This window comes from Lolium perenne, chromosome 1 (assembly GCF_019359855.2).
Source record: "Lolium perenne isolate Kyuss_39 chromosome 1, Kyuss_2.0, whole genome shotgun sequence".
In the NCBI taxonomy this organism is placed as follows: Eukaryota; Viridiplantae; Streptophyta; class Magnoliopsida; order Poales; family Poaceae; genus Lolium; species Lolium perenne.
This window is the reverse complement of record NC_067244.2, coordinates 8,280,512-8,301,475: the sequence shown is the minus strand read 5'-3', so window position 1 is coordinate 8,301,475 and position 20,964 is coordinate 8,280,512. Positions and strand designations below refer to the sequence as shown.

The 20,964-nt window shown below is 46.2% G+C and overlaps 4 protein-coding genes across 4 annotated transcripts; 2 read left to right on the top strand and 2 right to left on the bottom strand.

Moving 5' to 3' along the window:
* Positions 1-1,610: 1,610 nt before the first annotated feature.
* Positions 1,611-4,799, top strand: LOC127342600 (uncharacterized protein At5g02240). Its single transcript, XM_051368583.2, has 7 exons — positions 1,611-1,840; positions 2,027-2,298; positions 2,404-2,538; positions 2,658-2,719; positions 2,970-3,093; positions 3,236-3,427; positions 4,570-4,799. The coding sequence occupies exons 1-6, from the start codon at positions 1,666-1,668 to the stop codon at positions 3,353-3,355; spliced, it is 888 nt and encodes a 295-aa protein (XP_051224543.1). The 5' UTR covers positions 1,611-1,665; the 3' UTR covers positions 3,356-3,427; positions 4,570-4,799.
* A 2,063-nt stretch (positions 4,800-6,862) lies between these two features.
* Positions 6,863-10,793, top strand: LOC127342584 (DEAD-box ATP-dependent RNA helicase 17). Its single transcript, XM_051368560.2, has 10 exons — positions 6,863-7,059; positions 7,454-7,526; positions 7,624-7,733; positions 8,073-8,216; positions 8,309-8,417; positions 8,522-8,883; positions 8,973-9,046; positions 9,186-9,490; positions 9,795-10,041; positions 10,195-10,793. The coding sequence occupies exons 1-10, from the start codon at positions 6,915-6,917 to the stop codon at positions 10,447-10,449; spliced, it is 1,824 nt and encodes a 607-aa protein (XP_051224520.1). The 5' UTR covers positions 6,863-6,914; the 3' UTR covers positions 10,450-10,793.
* A 79-nt stretch (positions 10,794-10,872) lies between these two features.
* Positions 10,873-12,344, bottom strand: LOC127342594 (uncharacterized). Its single transcript, XM_051368572.2, has 3 exons — positions 12,043-12,344; positions 11,405-11,534; positions 10,873-11,120 (listed from the first exon to the last, which is right to left on the bottom strand). The coding sequence occupies exons 1-3, from the start codon at positions 12,261-12,263 to the stop codon at positions 11,082-11,084; spliced, it is 390 nt and encodes a 129-aa protein (XP_051224532.1). The 5' UTR covers positions 12,264-12,344; the 3' UTR covers positions 10,873-11,081.
* A 1,165-nt stretch (positions 12,345-13,509) lies between these two features.
* Positions 13,510-16,194, bottom strand: LOC127342572 (kinetochore protein SPC25 homolog). Its single transcript, XM_051368549.2, has 7 exons — positions 15,958-16,194; positions 15,759-15,824; positions 15,504-15,650; positions 15,232-15,348; positions 14,980-15,153; positions 14,441-14,655; positions 13,510-13,800 (listed from the first exon to the last, which is right to left on the bottom strand). Exons 1-7 carry the CDS (start codon positions 16,121-16,123, stop codon positions 13,744-13,746), a joined length of 942 nt encoding a protein of 313 aa, XP_051224509.2. The 5' UTR covers positions 16,124-16,194; the 3' UTR covers positions 13,510-13,743.
* Positions 16,195-20,964: the final 4,770 nt, after the last annotated feature.

Genomic DNA, 20,964 nt, shown 5'->3' with positions numbered 1-20,964 from the left:
GCCAAAAGCTCAGAAATCATCTGTCTCATGCTTGCCATTTGAGCATCCATGGATGACCTCAACGAATTGATATCATCCATGGTGACCATCTGAGCCTCCCCATCCTTAGGTCCATCGTCCGGCATACTCTTAGGCGGTTAAGCCCGAAATAAGAGCCGAGGCTCTGATACCAATTGAAAGGATCGTATGCCGCACCTAGGGGGGGTGAATAGGTGCTAACCAATTTTTAGTTCTTTTTCAATTTAGGCTTGACACAAAGGTAAATTCTCTAGATATGCAACTAAGTGAATTTACCTATATGATAAGGCAAACGACTAAGCAAGATATAGCTAAGTAATATAAGAGATAGAATAGGATAGATGTAACCGAGAGTGGAGCACGCGATGACACGGAGATGATTCCCGTAGTTCCCTTCCTTTGCAAGAAGGTACGTCTACGTTTGGAGGAGTGTGGTTGCTATGAAAGCCAAACCAACAGCCACGAAGGCTTCACTCAGATCTCCGGTGAGCAACGCCACGAAGGCCTAGCCCACTTCCACTAAGGGATTTCCTCGAGGCGGAAACCTGGCCTTTACAAGGTTCTTGGGGCACACATCCACAACTGAATTGGAGGCTCCCAAATCTGTAACAATACAACAATCAACAACAACACATCAACACAAATCAACTAGGGAACCAAATAGGAACACTAGCATGAGATCCCTCAAACAAGAGAGGGGGAAATGAGAAACGCTTCGGTGAGGATGTAGATCGGTGTCTTCTCCTTCGAATCTCCAAAGATCAAGAGATTTGGTTGGGGGAGGAAGGAGATCTTGTAAATCTTGTGTTCTTGAGGTGACTCTAATGGAGGTGAGGCTTGGCAGATTTCTTGTGCAATGATTGAGCAATCATCCAAGGTAGAAGAAGGGGGGTATTTATACCCCCTTAGAAATCGAGCCGTTGCAGCTTCCGGGGGCCCGGATATTCCGGCCTAAGTAAGGGCCGGATAATCCCCCCCCCCCCCCCCCGATAATCCGGCCTCATGTACAAAACCATGACAATGTCCGGCCAAATGTCCGGCCCCTATCCAGACTTGTTTTTCTTCAGGTCCTTAGCCAAAATCGAGGGGGCCGAATATTTCCGAAATGTCCGGCCCGGATATTCCGGCCTTGGGATAAAACCGGGACAATATCCGGGCAAATGTCCGGCCCCTATACTGACTTGGTTTTCTTCAAATCCTTAGCCGAAAACTGGGGGCTGGATATTTCCAAAATATCCGGCCCGGATTATCCGGCCTGATGAACTTTTTGCTGCTTCTTTTTGACAGAACTGATCACATCCAACACACACAAAAATGTATCTATATAATCCATGTACCACTTAAGCAAACATTAGTGTATCACATACATTGACATCAAACACACAAAACATAATGTGAGAGATGTTTTTTCACCAACGTGTGTGTTTGCGTCGGGCCACTCGGATGCCCTAAGAAACAAACGTCTCAGATTTAGGCAGGGCTCATTCTCGGATCGAACGGCTCGTGATGCTTTTCAGGCCAACGCCCAACCCGTGCAGGCCAGCTCGCTATGTTGGATAGGCTGAGAGGTCGCCCCACCCACTCGCACTTGCTGTTTCTCAATACCCACTGACGTCGCTCAGTCGCCGGAGGGGAAGCATTGCAGCGATGACCACGGCGGCGGCGGCGGCGGTGATGCGTTTTTCGTCCCCGTTCAGTGGACAAACCCTCCTTCCTCCCCGCCACCGCGTCGTCTCGTCGAGGCGGGCCGCGCTCGCCGTCTCCGCGACCGCCGGCGGGTCGCCTGCCACCGTGCTCGTCACCGGCGCTGGAGGACGAACAGGTAGATTGATAGTTTTACCTTCTTCTCATTTGCTAGCCCTACATTGCTATGTTCCGGCGGCGCCGTGCGGGAGGATTGGCCGGCAGAGGCGGGCGGCTCCTTTGCGGCAATTTCTTGAAATCAAGATGCATCACGCTGATTTTATTTACCTCCCCATTTGCATACCGTAATCACATGGTAATCCAGGCCAGATTGTGTACAAGAAGCTGAAGGAGAGATCCGACCAGTTCACGGCCAGAGGGCTGGTCAGGACGCCGGACAGCAAGGGCAAGATCGGCGGCGGGGACGACGTGCTCGTCGGCGACATAAGGGACCCCGGGACCATCGCCGCCGCGGTCGAGGGCGTCGACGCGCTCGTCATCCTCACCAGCGCCGTCCCGAGGATGAAGCCCGGGTTCGACCCTAGCAAGGGCGGACGGCCTGAGTTTTACTTTGACGAAGGGTCTGACCCTGAACAGGTGACTGAAGAAATCACTTGGCAATGACATTAAACTCACATTAGCAATGAAAACTTGTGCATTTCTTTGCAATTAATGTCATGTGTTTGTTTTCACTGATTTTAGGTGGATTGGATTGGCCAAAAGAATCAGATCGATGCAGCCAAGAGCGTTGGTGTGAAGCAGATAGTTTTGGTTGGATCCATGGGCGGGACAGATCTGAACCATCCATTGAACAAGCTGGGAAATGGGAATATACTGGTATATAGCAAATTCGAAGCATTTTCTACTATTTGTCTTCCCTATATTTGTGATGAACATATCATCTGTATCATTTTGAGACTTAAGAGTAATCAATTGCTATTCTAATAAATGTGTAGGTGTGGAAACGAAAGGCGGAACAGTACCTAGCGGACTCTGGTATACCATATACAATCATAAGGTTATAGCACAAACTCAGTTGTCGGCGCTGTTTGCGGAATGCATTTATTCTTGCATATTCCACAGATATTTCTTTTTTCTTCTCCATACATGTAGTCATAAAATTAATCTTATAATGCGTAACGAATGAAGAAAACAACAGAAGTTCATTATGAAGTAAGAAATACCACAAAGGACATCAATTTTAGTTTTATAGTCATGCACAATTTCCTGTGGATAACATACCTTTCACATTTCTCGTCTCTTTGCAGGGCTGGAGGACTACAAGACAAAGATGGTGGTGTGCGAGAGTTGATCATTGGAAAGGATGACGAGGTCTTGAAGACAGAGACAAAAACTATTGCCAGGGCAGATGTTGCAGAAGTTTGCATACAGGTACCTTTATAGAATGAAACACCCGTGTCTGTAGATAAACTATTGTTTGATGTGTTTCTAATCATCTACCAAATATAGTCCTTGCATCTATCTGCGCCTTACTGACTAGTGGGTTACTATCCCTGATGCCTTTCCTGCCTAGGCTTTGCTATTTGAGGAAGCAAGGTTCAAGGCCTTTGATCTGGCATCAAAACCTGAAGGTGAAGGAACACCAACAACAGATTTTAAGTCTGTTTTTGCACAAATTGCTACTCGCTTCTAAGAAGGCAACAACATTCTGGGCAAGAAATGCGACCATTTTTCCTTCGGCGATATAGGATGTGTATTCTGTCAGGTTAGTGTTCTGTTGCTAAATGACCAAATGTGACATTTGATTCTATGCAGTATTATTCTACACTGATTTTTTTGGGTTATCTCTTTTCTTAAAGAAAAGCGGATTCTGTATACATAAATGTTTATGGTATTCCTGTTACCTTTCGTTTTGCAACGGTGTCTGTTACTTGGCTGATTGATGCTAATATGGATGTAGGGACTTGCTATTTATGGTTTGACGTGCTTGTACTCCAGGGTAATTTATGTATATTACTATTTGTAGTTCTACCAAATAGTTGATTTGTACAAATTTGGTATGATTATAACACCCTTCTTTATATGTTCTGACTGTAACAAAAATAAAAGTGGCATGTCATCTCCTTCCAGATTGTCTTCAATGCTCGGCCAACACAATAAATAATCTGCGCTACTTGAATTTGGTAGTGCCATTTCGCTGAAGATTACATAGCTATCTAAGATCCTCACAACATTACCAGATTTAACCTATAACGAACTTAACTCATATTAATGAAATTTACATATTGTTCACTTGTTTATTTGCTTGTTACTTTTAAAACGTAATATATCGATACCATTGATGTCAAGATTTCATCGGCCTGTACGGACCATCACATATTTCATAAGGTTTCCAATTTAGATATAGTATAAACTACTGTCCCTTGTGAGAGACATCAAGAATAGTTTGGTTGGCAAAGTGCCATGACACCCTGTCAAAAAGGCAAGCTGCAGAGAAAGGCTGTAAGCCTCTAACCAGTCTGTGCTACGTGCTCGCCATGAGGTTGAGATAAACCTGACTCTCTATCATGGCCAAGCGCGCCTCAAGACCCTCGATCAAGTACGATGCCAGAACAATCACCACCCTATTTAGCAGTTTAGTGGCCAACAGGCGGTTGCCATCGGCCACAGCTTGTGCACAACGAACGAGGAGAGTCCTGAGATCTGTGGGAATCAAAACTGAAGAGCAGGCGGCAGTTAGGTTCAGAAACGAGCAAGAACTAGAGGATTTTTGTGCTGCCAAACGTTCCAGCGTTTTCTGTTTCATTCCTCACATTCTGTTACGAAACGTACGAATGAGATAACTACCACCCGGCCAGCTTGCCACTGCTGCTCAATAACACCATTTTCCTGTTCTTTTCGGTGCAGGACGAGGCCCCTCAACCTTACCTCAAAGATGGCACCATGGAGGGGAAGTATAGTTTAGTGAAGCACACACCTTAGCTATTGAGCAAGGCTCTGGAGGAGAGGCATGGATTGCAGTTTGACATGGTGAGGGTGTTGTTGAAGTGAGCAATGGCCGTGGTATCGATGTAAACGATAATTGTTTTTCGGTTTTGTTATCAGCATTGACCATGGTGATTTTTTCATATGATCTAGGCCTTTCTCGTCAGAGTCTAGGCAGCAGTTTATCATGTCGGCTAATTAAGTCTAGGTCTGGCTGTGCATGTCAAACGTATATATTAAACTGATGGTGACGAGAGGTGAGTTACCAGGACGCCATGTCCTCCATGGCTCGTGTAGCGAAGACCAGGGCTGGTGACTGCACCATACAGACAGCAGCTTAATCCAGTGGTTGGCCCTGACGCAGTTTTTTTTTTTGCGGGAGAAGGAACAACATTACATCGGAAACATTACAGAAAGGATCCCAAGAAACACAAAAATACAGAACCGCCCTCCTGCACGATGACCGCGGCTTCGAACCGTCGATGCCGTCGGTGGCGCGCCGCCGCCGCTGCCTCCCTCGAAGCCTTGGATCCGAGGCAGTCCCCAGGCGAGCGGGAAGTCGCCGAGCGCCGGTCCCGGAAGGCCTACACCGCCGAACATTGTCGCGGACGATCCGATGCGCCGCTGCAACACCTTCTTCATGAACTCGATTTGGAGGCTCCGCCGCCCTCGGAGCCGGCCACGGGGAAGACGCCCACGGCACCTCCGCAGAGATGCGAGGGCGTCGATGGCGGTGGATCGAAGACGACGCCCCGCAGAGCGCCGACGCCGGAGAGGAGATCCACCGCCCGCAAACTTCAGCCGCCACGCCTCCACCTCCAAGACGCCGACGACCTGCAACCACAGAGCTCCTACACTATGTACAGGACACGAGACGGGGATCCCCCGGCCTCCCGCCGCCGAGGCGGCCGGCGGAGACCGAGGGATCCGACGAATCACGCCGGCGAGGTGGAGTACTTCGGTGGCCCTGACGCAGTTGCCGTTGGTAATGAGCAGAGCGAGCTCGTCGCAGAACTGACGTGCGTTCACGTATCAGCCGTCCCTTTTGTACTCATAGGTAAACTAGCCTACTCGTTTGGTGCGCGCAACGGGCCAGTCTTGTCGTCGTTGTTCCCCTTGGCCCGCTGCACCCGCCCTTGCTTCGCGCATCGCCAATGTTGGATCGTTGTTGGCGTCGCATCAGGTTGCTTCGCGGGCGGCGGTGGCCTGGACTGAGCGTTGAGTTTGAGGATCCTTTACTGCTCAGCCGTGATGAGAAGGTAACCAGCCTCCTCCATCGGTGGCCGCTCGACGGAGATCTTGGTGATGTGACAGAGGATGATCTTCTCGTGATTACGGGTGCCGTCCTGAAGCTGCCGCAACTTCTAGTACGGCGCGATGATAGCCGCATGCTTTGGGTTTGTCGGCTCCGGTCCGTTGTCCTACTGCGCCTACTACTCCGCCGCTTCACGCTCCCCGTCCGCCATTAACGCCTTGTCCATCTCGGCGAACTCGCCGGAGGCATCGTTCGAAGGGACAAGCTCGAGCGGCGGCGGCGCAGGTTCAAGTGGCGACGTGCGGCCCTTACGGTCCAACATCGAGTAGGTGGTGATGTGGCGACGTGGTATTGTGGTTAGGAGGCGGAGGAGAACGGCGGAGGTGAGTGTCAGGCTTGTCACGCGGTGTCAAAGCTTTTTATAGCTGAATACAACGTGGAAAATGGCGGGGAGAGGAGGAGAAACAACATGAAGGAGCGGGGAAGGCGTAGACAGGGTTGACCCGCCACTCGTCACCTTGTCACCGCGTTGTGTCCATTGCACCGCAAGAAGACATGTGGGGTTGTGCCGGACACGGTATTAGGCCGCGCAGATCGAGAAGTACTTTGAGGCACGCGGCTCTATGTTAATTCACTGGCTTCCCAAATAGACTCGCTCTGGTGGACCATGCTTACTGATCCTCGTGATCTTAATTTGATTCGGTCACGTCTAAATCAGGTCCTGAAGCTGCTCTAAATGCATTCATGGGTGGAGACACATAGCAGGGTGTGAAATGTGATTTCAGTTACCGTTTCCCGGCGTAGTTTTTTGCTCATCTGAAAATGATTTGTTTTGTTTTTGTAGGCACTCTTTTTTTCTTTCGGCCTGACCAGGCGGTGATGGGCCTTACCTAACGTTAAACAACCCAAGCCCAGTTACACACGAGCCACTTGGTTACGTAAACGCTGTGTGAAGGCGGAACCCGTTGGTTCGCCCTAAACCCCTGCTCGTCTCCCCCGCCGCGAGCTCTCCATGGCCGCCAAGAGGAAGTTCGGCAAGTCGCCGGCGCAAGCGCCGGCGAAGAAGGCGAAGGAAGAGGACGCGGAGGAGGGGCTCTTCTCTTCGCGCTCCTTCGCCGACCTCGGGCTCCACCCCACCCTCTGCGCCCACCTCCAAGGTACCTCTCTTCCTATGCCTCTGTGCACGTAGTGACTTGGTTGGGTCGACCAATTAGTAGCTACAGTAATATGCCTAATACCATATTATCTTTTTATCATTGAGCGCTGATTCGAAGCTTTCTGCTTTAATCTTGAGTGAGACAAGGATAGCTTATTGGTTGTGGGATCAAATTTGTTAGAAAAAAAACATACTTTGATGTGATTTATGGGCATGGCATAGTAGGACACCTCTGGATTCTCCCGAGCATATCTTATATCCAACAAAAAATCAGAAAGCAATGTGTTTCTGATTTTCCCTGTGCTTGATAAATGCTAGCCAGCCAGCCCTTTTGTCTTGCACCAATTCTCTTCTACTTGCTAACCATTGTATGCTGTTCAATTTCTGTGGGCTAGATAAGATGGGTTTCCAGGCACCGACGCGGATCCAGGCGCAGGCGATTCCGGTCGCCATGTCAGGGCAGCACTTGTACGCACCTAACACAGTCTCATTTTGTCCATCTCCTTTGTTAGAGCACTACTCCTTTCTGAACAAACATCTGTTGGTTCGTGCTGAACAATTGCAGGCTGGTCAAGGCGGCCACTGGCACCGGCAAGACGCTTGCGTACCTTGCGCCGATCGTTCACCTTCTCCAGATGAGGGAGCCTCGTGTCGAGAGGACTCATGGAACTTTTGGTAATGGCTTGCTTCGCTCTGCTTGTGTTTCTTATTCCTGATTTAGGTGGATATACAGTTTTTACCACCGAGGCTAGCTGCCATTTGCTAATAATGGAATTCAGCTAGTATTTTATCTGCCTTGAAAATAAATCAGCGGAGTACTGTTGACCGAAACATAACCGAAACAAATCATACAATTGTACAGTCTCGATTCCTAATTGTCTTATGAAGGATCCCCAGTATGACTCATCTATGGAAGAAAAAAAAATTGGGGCTGTAATATGGGAAATCTGTCTAGTTTTCTTGTGAAGGACTCCCAATTGTCCCAGTGATGTGTTACTAATTATGTGACTCCAGCGTTGGTTATTGTTCCAACGCGGGAGCTGTGCTTGCAGGTTTATGGGATTGCGCAGCAGTTGGTGCATCGTTTCCACTGGCTTGTCCCTGGGTATGTGATGGGCGGTGAGAGTAGATCAAAAGAGAAAGCAAGGCTACGGAAAGGTATATCTTGTCCCATCAAGCATTTCTTGCCTTTTCTTTTGTACTTTTGTCTTTGTATATTCGTGTATTTTGAATCTACACGTTTTTTCCAGGGATATCAATTCTTATTGCCACACCTGGGCGCCTGCTGGACCACTTACAACATACTTCCTCATTTGTTTATTCAAATTTGCGCTGGATAGTTTTTGATGAAGCTGACAGGTCTAGTACATGAATTCATCGTTTAATTAACCCTTTTCCATACAAGATATCTTATCCAGTGGACAAAGCTCTTACGGCAACTGTGTTTACTTTTATTCATGCAGCATTCTTGAACTTGGTTTTGGAAAAGCAGTCGAGGATATACTAGGCCTCTTGGGTTCCAGGATTGATGCTTCTGGCCAGAATAAAAGCAAAACAGACCATGTGCAAAGGCAAAACCTTCTCCTATCAGCAACTCTCAACGAAAAGGTGAACCGCTTAGCCAACATTAGTTTGAAGAACCCAGTGATGATTGGACTTGATGAACAAAACAAGCCTTCTGAGAGGTCCAGAGCCCTAGGGAAGAAGCACACTTCCTTATTATCTGATGACGAGGAGGAAATACCTGTAAAGCACAATGATATGGTGCAACATGCGGTTGATGATTTTAAGCTTCCCGCACAATTGATTCAAAGATATGTTAAAGGTAGTGGAAATTTGCTCGCTTGGAACTTTATCCTCATGTTTGCCATGTGTTGCTTTTGTAGTCACTGCAATGCCTTTTATTTTATGCAGTTTCATGTGGTTCGAGGCTTGCGGTTCTTCTTACCATTCTGAAATCTCAATTTGAAAGACAAGTGTCCCAGAAGGTTAGTTCTATATACCATGAAGCTGTTTATCAATCACTAGGCTATACTTTTCTTTCCACCGCAAGTTTTGCTTGTTACCCTGTAGCATTTTAAATGAGAGTTGAACCATTTTAAGTTAGTTTTCATCTTCCTTTTGCAGGTTGTCGTTTTCTTGTCAACATGTGACTCTGTAGATTTCCATCACACTGTTCTCAGCCAGCTTGAGTGGAGCCGTGGCCTTGCACTAGATGCGGAAAATAAGCAAAAGTTTCTTAGTTGTAAAGTGTTCCGTTTACATGGTAGTATGGACCAGGAGGATAGAAAGAAATCATACTTGGGATTCAGTACTGAAAAATCTGCAATTCTTGTATGCACTGATGTTGCTGCTAGGGGTTTGGACATTCCGAAAGTGAAATGCATCATACAGTATGACTCACCTGGGGAGGCTTCTGAATATGTTCACAGGTACCTTAAGTATCTCATGTCATGCATTTTTATGTGTAGGTTATGGTCTATTAGTTTCCCTGCTAAGTGTTACCAAATTCGTTGTTCATATGGGAACTGAATGAAGTGTAGATAGCTCTTGCTTTTGTTAATGGTAATCGCGTACACTGTTTAGCTCTTTCTTGTGAATGCTACATCATTCTGTGGTTTCCCATGAAGATTTGATATTATACGCTAATAAAGACCTTATACCCTCATTACTTTGTTTGTGCTAGTTATCGCCTGGGTATGTTTCAGCTTTAGTAACATTATCTGTTTATCATAGGGTCGGAAGAACTGCAAGGATTGGTGAAAAGGGGGAGGCCCTCCTGTTTCTCCAACCTGTTGAAATCGATTACTTGAGAGATCTAGAGCTACATGGCGTATCTCTGACAGAATACCCCTTCCAAAAGGTTTTAGACGGTTTCCCTTTAAATGGAGAGAAGCCTCTCAAGAGGAAGCCTATATCTTTGGATATGCACCCATGGATACTGTCTGTGCAGAGAACGTTGGAAAATTACATCGCATCCGAGGTAATGTACATATTCTTCTGATGAGTGATGATTATCATATTTGACTCCTGCGTAAACTAGAAGAATAGCGTGTGTCCCTTGTTATTGTCAATATTAGGATTTCTGCTGCTATTATTGATCTGAACGTGTGTGCTATCATTTACTCTTATGCAGGCCACAGCAAACAAGCTTGCGAGGGACGCCTTTTGTTCATGGCTTCGTGCTTACACCGCCCACCGAGGCGAACTGAAGAAGATTTTCATGGTCAAGAAGCTCCACCTGGGACATGTTGCGAGAAGCTTTGGGTTGAAGGAGCAACCCTCACTGGTTGGAAGGTCACACCAGGTGCAGCTCAAGAAGAGGAAGAAGGAGCAGAAACGTGAGAGGCCTAACAACAACAAAAGGAGAAAGCTCCATGCTAAGAAGTGAATTTACATGTCGCCCGTCACCAAGGACCTGATGGTGGACCGGATCAATAATCCACTCCAGTTTTGTTGAACTAACAGCAGCAACTTTGCCAAAAGCTTACGTGGTGGCTAGAGAGCTAGAGAATGGCTAATTTTGCCCACAAAATCACAGGAACGGTTGTCTTTCATGAAATGTAGTGCAACAGATGTACAATATTTGTTGTGATGAGATGATCCCTTTGTAACTTTTGTTCATCAAGATCTCATGTCTGGTGCTTTTGCCCTTTACAAATGAGTGTTGTGTGACAAGCTGTAACAAATTATTCTTAGCAATTAATATGTTTACAATGATTATTCAACTAACAATGGTTTTGTTTGATTCAATATTGAACCAAGTTTCCACACTGGGATTCAGTAACAGAGTTACTGCCTGGACTATCAATAGTATTGAACAGCGGTCTAGCCCATGCTGAATTGAACTAACCATAATTAACAAAATTACACTGGGATTCAGAAACAGCGGTACTACTGCCTGGACAGGTTTAATACAGTGCAGCCCTAAGGCTCTTTAATTTACATGGTTTGTGGCGAAATTCCTTCTGACCGGTCTGGTGGGCAGTTGTCCCATGGTATGTTCAACGAATGAGCTTCTTCTCAGAAGTGAGCCAAACTGTATACAAGAATCCATGAGAGCTGCAAAGCAAAAAAGTAAAAATCTTGTCAGTAATCACCAGCAACTGCCTACTGATCGAAATTAGCATATACATAGTTGAAGCCAATGCCAACAATATTATGTACAATAACTTATAGGACCATAACTGTATTTACTTGCTACTGCGTTTTCACAGAATGATACTAAAAGAGAACAGCAAGGTATGAATATATCACCGGGACAAAATAGGATCTACTTGGACACAGGATGATTAGCAATGTGCTGAAACAGACTAATTGAAACGAAGCCTTTTTTTTTTCTTTACCAGGAAAAGTGTGAACGAAGCAAACATCCCCTCCTGAAGCAGGGCGCCGTGGCCTCCGAATTCCTCCTCGTCGATCTTCAGTACGTACGCATAGTACCAGTAAACTATACCGGTAGAAATAGCCAAGAATCTGCGATCAAGTCATGCAGCATAACCATAAAAATCTCACATAATGATACTCCCAAGGTTGTAATAACTGAATCAAAACAAAAGAGCAGGGCATGGCAACAGCAATGGATGCCAATTTGGTACGAAAACCTTGCTCGCATTCCAAACTGAAAACACCTAGTAGTAATTACTACCCTGCGTGATCTTTCTATGTGTAGCATTCTTATGACCCGAATTCTTAAAACTTCCAACCAAGAGATTTGAAGGAAACCTTCGTATTTACAGTCCCAAAATAACTCGAAACTGCAAGTTTCTAGCACCCAGCCAGGGGGAAACAGAGGAGGTTCCTTCCGACTGAAGTAAAACTACATTGCAGCGAGAACAAGTGTAGTTGTCCTCAAGCAGGTACTCCTCACAATGGACTAGTCAAGGATCTCGCAAAATTCAGCTCAGGCATAACTAGACTAGTGCACTACATGGATCAATTACGCAGGCGGCGAGAGAGAAAGGCGTGCGGTGCGGGCACTCACAGGGCGATCCAGATGCCGCCGACGAGGGGCAGGGAGCCCCAGAGGAGGCCGCAGGCGAGCCCCACCGCCTGCCGGATCCAGTGCACCGCGTCCAGCAGCTGGTCCTTGTCCCACGACGCCTCCGGGTCCAGGTACCGCGCCAGCTTCGACGGCACCGCGTGGCCGCCGTTCTGCTGCTGCGGCTGCTTCGACGACGAGGACGAGGGCTTCGCCTTCGCCATGGCGGGCGGCGGCGAGATCGAGGAGGAAGCGGCGATGGGATCGAGGCGGAGGCGCACCAAGAAAAATAGTCCCTTTTCTCTCGTTGGAGTTGGACTGAACACGTGCTGCGATTGGTAATTTGGTGTTGAGTTTGCCTTCACACCCTCGGAGACTACCAGTTTAACTTCTATGCCCCTAAAAAGGTGGAGAGCAAATCATTGGCCAAATTTGCACATGTTTGAAATTAGTAGGTATTAGCACATCTCTTATAGACTCGGCCAGACTTAAATAAGTTTTACTTAGGATAAAGCTAGAACTTTATTTAATTTCGAAAGGAGCACACTCAACAGTGCATACATAACATATCACACATAAAAAATACATCCACCTTCGGTACATGCCGAAGATGTTGCAGTCACACGGAACCAAGGAACTTACACCATTTTTCGGTCGAAACGATGGACCGCAACCAAAAACAAAAATCCGCAGTCACTCATGTGATATAAAATAATAGAATAATCATATCGGGTGTAACCACATTGAATGCGGTATACTGAAACGAGGAGGGGAGCGGTCGGGTGGATTGAGTCTGGTGGGCTCTAAATTTGATCTACCATGGACTAGAATACTAGTGGGCACGCGTGCCATCGGTTCACGGTTGTACTGCTAGTCCAAGTCTAGAGGTATAGCTCGATCCGTGCGGTTGGATCGAGAGAATGGATCCATGTAGGTTGATCGTCGGACGAGTTGTCGGAGAACACCTCCTCACAAAAATCAACAGGAAAACGGATATGCAGACAAGCAAGTACGGTAATGTATGGGACAACAAGACCTATGGTTGGCTAGACGGATTGAGTGTATATATAAGGGCTTGTCGAGCATAATGGAAAGGTACTAGAAAAGAGTTCTAGTTCTATTTCAATGGGTGAGGAGATCTTTTTGTTTTCCTCTAATATTTTAGGTAAGCCAAGCTAGGGGTAAGCAAACCTGATATCATATCACATTCAATTTGTTGACATACTAAGGAAAGGGTATATATAGGGGCTTATATACACCTCTAGTCTCTGTTAACTCATCTTTTGGAAACACGTTGTGAGCATGGGATATGTGTTTAGCATGTCATTTGAATTGCTTATCATGCCCTTTTTATCATGTGGTCATTCTACATGCATGTCTACTTGTAAGACAAAGACTTCTTGATTCTCATGTACGCTATATATGCTTGGTTGAATGTTCTTTATACAGGTTTGCACCTTATGTCATTTTTTTACAATCAATACCACATATATTTATAGTAATAAATAATAGTACATGGCAATAAGACACCAGCTGACTTTAACTATTACAAAATAAGTATGAAAGAAACCAACAAAATTTCAAGGTCTTCAAACTGTTTCTTCTTTCATGACACAATCTTGTATTTTTTTGGAGGCAGCCAAAGGTAGAAACCTATGCTCAGCCATGTTTACATAGGGGCAGCGAGAGCAGAACACGCAGTCATCAGTCAGGGCTTAGTTTTCCGTGGTCAGAGTCTGCTTCCTGAGGACTCACATGTCCCTGCGCAAAGGGGATGCAAAAAAAAGAAAGAGTTATTTCTCTTAAGCTATTCATCTTTGAGGACTCGCCTTTTTCCCTCCATGAATATGTCATATGGCTGGGCTTTGCATAATAGGGCTCAGAACAGAGTGCACGCTCGTTGGTCTGAACTGAATGGAAATGCAGCGTGGGGTGTTAAGAGTACGATCTGTGAATGCAATTCCCATTTCTCGCTGCCTCTTCTACTATAAAGAAAGTAAATGTGCACATTCACTGAAAATAACATTGGTTGGCTAGTCTACAGTATAATTGAAAATATAACGCAACATACAGTTACTGCCATAGATTGCCATTTTTGCTGTGACAGGATACTAACCCAGTGGTAACTGAAAATAATCGCCTTGCCTCAAATGTGCAATTCTTTTAATGAAGCTGGCATGAGGGTAGCTGATCCCAATGAAAGCTGGAAAATCAGCACTAGCTAATCTAGATTTATCAATTTTTCCTAGTTTCATCAATTCCCAATGGTCATACCAAGTTTTGGGGTACTTTTGACACTTGGTGAGAAATCATTACTAAATCAGTTTACAAGGAGGTAGTCTGCTAGTGATTCATCTACACACAAACTTGAAAAATATCTAGAAGAGATGAGACAAGTTACCGGAAAACGTGGGGAGCGACGCACAGAGCCAGGAGATGCTGCCGACAAGGCAGAAGCTCTTCTCTTAGCAGGAAGAGCCTTCTTCTTGTTCTTACTTTGGGAGTGGCTTTGGTCAGCATCATTTCTGCTGCTAGAATCAACTGACATCATCGGCGGAGATGAGATTTGTAGAGGGGAAGCATCTGGACAAACCATTGTGCTTACAGGAAGAGTCCCTGTGGAATCAAAGAAATAAAAATCAAAGATTTTAAAGATGGAAGCTTATGTGCACGGTTCATGAGAGCATACAAAACCCAAAATCTTCTACGTGAAAATAATGCACTGGATCATTTAGAACATCTACATCTGATTTCAGCAATCCTCAAACACCAAAATCAAAGAGTCACCAGTGTACACATGGTTACTGGGAGGAAACAGGCATGTTTAAGCTTACTAACACACAACAGTAAAGGGTGGACATGCAGATTGTTTGTTGCACTGATCTGAGATGTTTATGAACCTATGCTCGTTTGCTCAGCAAAAAACTAAATATTGGGTACCATTCATCGAAGCAGCCTGGATCCTTTCTCGGGTTATTCTTACAAACTTGGGTAGATCGTTAGCGAGGTTCAAATCCTTGAGCAGTTCCTCGGAGTCTTTGTCAAAGTTTAAGACCATCGAGAACTCCTTCTCGGGAACTTGCGAGTCAACTTTGTCAAAGATGAATCTCACACCTTGAGGGAAACAGAACATTTGTCAGGAGGAAACATGGTGATTTTCCTTCAGCACAGCAGCACAAGTTATCGGTTTACCTCCTACTTTCTCAACGACCTGGAAGCCGGCAAACTGCTGGTACCATGAAACAGCTTTGTCTATATCTTCCCTCCATTGTTCATCTTCGCTGTCCTTCGTTTCAAGAGCCTCGACGGCTGTCACGGTACATGAACTTCATCAATGTAGGCACAGTTTAATCAAGGGGGAATTAGTGGGACAAGAGATATAAAGCTACACTGTTTCAACAGTATATATACTACGGCAGCACTAACTCCCCCACGAATGGCAAACTAACAATGTCGAAGTTTACCGTCGAGCGCACGCGATACGGCCGCGGCATGTTGGACTCTCCTGTTCATCTGATCGGCGATGGTGTTCCTGAGCTGCTCACCTGCGGCAGCCGAGGCCGAGATCGACTCCCTCATGCGCTCGCGTTTCCTCTCCTTGGCGATTTTGACTGCAAACAAAAGTTGACACCCAGATTTTGCAATGACCAATCATCCAGGAACTCGCACGTAAACGCGGAAAGAAATGTGCAGAGTTCATTCAGGGTGTGCGGACTTACGGGACAGGGTTTGCGCAAGGTCGGCCTCCAGGTCGCGGAGCTGCTTCTGGAGCCCGGCGAGGTCCCCTGCGATGCGACACGGAGGAGAAACCTCGCCGATCAGATTTGAAGGATTTCATTCGGCGAGCGGAAATCCCCCCACATTCGGCTGCGCCGGTTGAGAAGGGGAGGGACAGAGGGAGGGAGGAGGCGGGCGTGCCTTTGCGCGAGAAAGTTTGTTGGGCGCCGGAGCGGGCGGAGTGTAGGCCGGCGCGGAAGGCCGCCCAGGCGGAGGGGTCCCGGCCGGCGGCGACCTGCCGCTCGCAAGCCGCCCGCTGCGCCGCCAAGTCCGCCTGCATCTCCGATTCGGACCCCGCTGCTGCCATCTCCTCGAGGGACCTTGAGCCAGCGAGGCGCCGCCGGCGTTGAGAGTTCAGCGGCGGGGGAATAGGAACTCGCTTCTTCTGTTTCTGTGTTATTTACATTTCTGTCCCTCCCTGGGTTTAAGCTGCTGGCTTTTCAAACCTGGACAAAGATTTTTCTTGGGCACAAGTGACCCATTAAAATGTGATTGCAAAAGGAAAAAAAAGACATCTAATTTTAGGAACATCTGTAATGTTAAGTATGCATAATTGAAATAAAACAAAAAATGGGAAAATAAAGAAATACATGTATAAAGGAGTGACTCCAAAGATTTTCCATGAAAATAGTGTTTCTATTTGTGAACTCAACAAAAAATTGTCAAAAGATCTACATTTCTTTCAAAAATATAGATATTTTCAGGAAACTTTGAAGAATACTGCACCAGTGTTTGCATCGAGGCAACAAGACTGTAATGCTAATCGTTACACAATCTTAGGTTAACTTAACCACTGTGTGACCCAGAAACATCATGGGCCCACTACACGAGCATCTCGGCCCACCAATAAATATATCTCGGGCCGATGCGCTCCTGAATGCCAACGGGGAATTTGCCAAGGTTTTTCTGCTATGGCTTCGTTGGGGATCTGGTGAGGCGAACTTGCGGTAGGTGAAAGAGCATGGAGCCCCATGGGTGGTTTTGGTAATTAATAATAATCTCTATGGACTAATGGTTGCATTGAGTTATACTTGTACGAGTTATCCATATGAAATGTTTGAACCATATGTTTGCTTCAAGCTTGTAATAAGAAGAAATGGTGTGCAAATTCAAGATGAAGTCATCCCGAGGAGATCATGAGCTTGGAGCTTGCCTTCCATATGGTGTTTATGGTTATTTGAAGACGCGCCGAAAAAGAAGGAGCAATCCGCAAGACTTTATTAAGCAAGCACAATCAAGATAGGCGTTCCATCTTGTCGCGGTCCCGATCGGCATCATCTAACTCAAGTGGAATGCGCAAGGTTAAGGTTTTCTCTTGATGGGGTTTCTTTATTACCGGTCTCGTGGTTTAGTTGGGAGACCGGTGTACAGGCTAGGTGTCGTACTATCAAGAGGCTCTCGAGTGAGTAACTCGATTGTATGGGTAGATGTTTTCCCCCATGGATATCCAATAGATATCCGAATGGCATGTGGGTCCCACATGTTAGTGAGACATGGGATTTCACCTAGGCCTAGCTGCCCCTACCTTGAGGCCAAAATCAGTGAGTCTAACACGTAACCACCGATTACCACTTCTTTCATGGCCTCCCCCTTTGACTCCCTCGCACGCTAAGAGGGAGGGCTTGGTTAGCGGCCCTCCCTTCCACCTCTCCGGCGGTCTGGCTCTCCTTCGCCTAGGAGATGCACGGGCAGGCAGTGGGCTTGTTCTCATCACGCCGTCCTTCCTCCTCCTCATATTCATTGCCTACATAATTATTGAAATGCTATAGAAATATTGAGGAAATGCTGGTAAAATGTTGGTGTTATACTCAAATATGTTACGTTCATGCACATAGTGTGTAAACACATGGATATCTGGATATCCGATGGATTTGAAATTGGAGTGACATTCATGCCCATGGATACTTTTGTGGGCGGGGCAGAGTGAGGCTGATGGATTTGGGCATGTATATAGTTTTGGTATATCCGTCCAAACCCGCTCCATTGCCATACGCCGAGTGATGTCTACGCACGCTTCTATTCCTGTAGACAGTGTTGGGCCTCCAAGAGCAGAGGTTTGTAGAACAGCAGCAAGTTTCCCTTAAGTGAATCACCCAAGGTTTATCGAACTCAGGGAGGTAGAGGTCAAAGATATCCCTCTCAAGCAACCCTGCAATTACGATACAAGAAGTCTCTTGTGTCCCCAACACACCTAATACACTTGTCAGATGTATAGGTGCACTAGTTCGGTGAAGAGATAGTGAAATACAAGTAATATGAATGATTGTAAGTAGTAGTAGCAATCTGAAATAAAGATGGCAGCAAGCAAACATGTAGCAGAACTTGTTGGAAACGGTGTTTCAATGCTTAGAAACAAGGCCTAGGGATCCTACTTTCACTAGTGGACACTCTCAACATTGCAATCATAATTGAATATAAATAAGCACTTCATCATACTACTCTCCTGTTGAATAAAGAACTAAAATTCATTGGGCAAGTGTGCAAAAGCACACCTCAAGGCGTATTCCCAAGTACTAATAAACACCCCACATCGTCACCGTGAGCATTTATAGGAGGTACTAACACACCACAATTCATAAGGGAGTTACACACGGCGCACACACTGTCACCATTACACCGAGGTCACAGTAACCCCAAAGTTCACATAATAAAACACTTGAATAGCATATGACATCTAGATTACAAAGCTCATCATATGGATCTCAATCATGTAAGGCAGCTCATGAGATCATTGTATTGAAGTACATGGGAGAGAGAAATGAACCACATAGCTGTAGGATAACGTTGCATAGAAAACAAAAAATTTCCTACCGCGAACACGCAATCCAAGCCAAGATGCAATCTAGAAGACGGTAGCAACGAGGGGATTATCGAGTCTCACCCTTGAAGAGATTCCAAAGCCTACAAGATGAGGCTCTTGTTGCTGCGGTAGACGTTCACTTGCCGCTTGCAAAAGCGCGTAGAAGATCTTGATCACGGCGCCATGAACGGGCAGCACCTCCGTACTCGGTCACACGTTCGGTTGTTGATGAAGACGACGTCCACCTCCCGTTCCAGCGGGCAGCGGAAGTAGTAGCTCCTCTTGAATCCGATAGCACGACGGCGTGGTGTCGGTGGTGGTGGAGAAATCCGGCGGAGCTTCGCTAAGCGTGCGGGATGTGGTGGAGGAGAGAGGCCGCTAGGGTTTGGGAGAGGGGGGCACCGGCCACTAAGGGGTGCGGCCACCTTGGTGGTTCTTGGGTGGCCGGCCCCCTCCCCTTGGCCCCTCATTATATAGGTGGAAGCCCCAAGTGTTGGACTACAAGTCTCCGAATAAGACCCGAACCCAAAACCTTCCATGTGATAGGGAAACCTACCCAAGGTGGGAATCCCACTTGGGGTGGGATTCTCCCTTTCCATGTGGGGGGTTGGCCGGCCCCCATAGGGGGAGTCCACTTGGGACTCCTCCCCCACTAGGGTTGGCCGGCCATGGAGGTGGAGTCCCTCCGGGACTCCACCTTCCTTGGTGGTTTCTTCCGGACTTTTCTAGAACCTTCTAGAACCTTCCATAGAACCTTCCGGATCATTTTAAATCACATAAAATGACTTCCTATATATGAATCTTATTCTCCGGACCATTCCGGAACTCCTCGTGATGTCCGGGATCTCATCCGGGACTCCGAACAAATATTCGAACTCCATTCCATATTCAAGTTCTACCATTTCAACATCCAACTTTAAGTGTGTCACCCTACGGTTCGCGAACTATGCGGACATGGTTGAGTACTCACTCCGACCAATAACCAATAGCGGGATCTGGAGATCCATAATGGCTCCCACATATTCAACGATGACTTTAGTGATCGAATGAACCATTCACATACGATACCAATTCCCTTTGTCACGCGATATTTTACTTGTCCGAGGTTTGATCATCGGTATCACTCTATACCTTGTTCAACCTCGTCTCCTGACAAGTACTCTTTACTCGTACCGTGGTATGTGGTTTCTTATGAACTTATTCATATGCTTGCAAGACATTAGACGACATTCCACCGAGAGGGCCCAGAGTATATCTATCCGTCATCGGGATGGACAAATCCCACTGTTGATCCATATGCCTCAACTCATACTTTCCGGATACTTAATCCCACCTTTATAACCACCCATTTACGCAGTGGCGTTTGATGTAATCAAAGTACCTTTCCGGTATAAGTGATTTACATGATCTCATGGTCATAAGGACTAGGTAACTATGTATCGAAAGCTTATAGCAAATAACTTAATGACGTGATCTTATGCTACGCTTAATCGGGTGTGTCCATTACATCATTCATATAATGATATAACCTTGTTATTAATAACATCCAATGTTCATGATTATGAAACTAATCATCTATTAATCAACAAGCTAGTTAAGAGGCATACTAGGGACTCTTTGTTGTTTACATATCACACATGTATCAATGTTTCGGTTAATACAATTATAGCATGGTATATAAACATTCATCATAAACATAAAGATATATATAATAACCACTTTTATTATTGCCTCTTGGGCATATCTCCAACAGTCTCCCACTTGCACTAGAGTCAATAATCTAGATTACATTGTAAGGTACCTAACACCCATGGCACTCTGGTGTTGGTCATGCTTTGCCCTAGGGAGAGCTTTAGTCAACGGATCTGCTACATTCATATCAGTGTGTACTTTGCAAATCTTTACTTCTCCATCTTCGATGTACTCGCGAATCGAATGATAACGCAGCTTGATATGCTTCAGCCTCTTGTGTGACCTTGGTTCTTGTGCATTGGCGATGGCACCCATGTTGTCACAGTAGATGACTAATGGGTCCAATGCACTAGGAACCACACCGAGCTCTACAATGAACCTCTTCATCCATACCGCTTCTGATGAAGCCTCTGAAGCCGCTATGTACTCCGATTCTGTTGAAGACTTCGCCACCGTGCCTTTGCTTTGAGCTTGCCCACTTATCGCAGACACCATTCAATATAAACACGTACCCAGACTGTGACTTAGAGTCATCAGGATCAGTGTTTCAACTTGCATCGGTGTAACTGGTTACAACGAGCTCTTGGTCACCTCCATAACAAAGAAACATATCCTTGGTTCTTTTCAAGTACTTCAGGATATTCTTGACCGCTGTC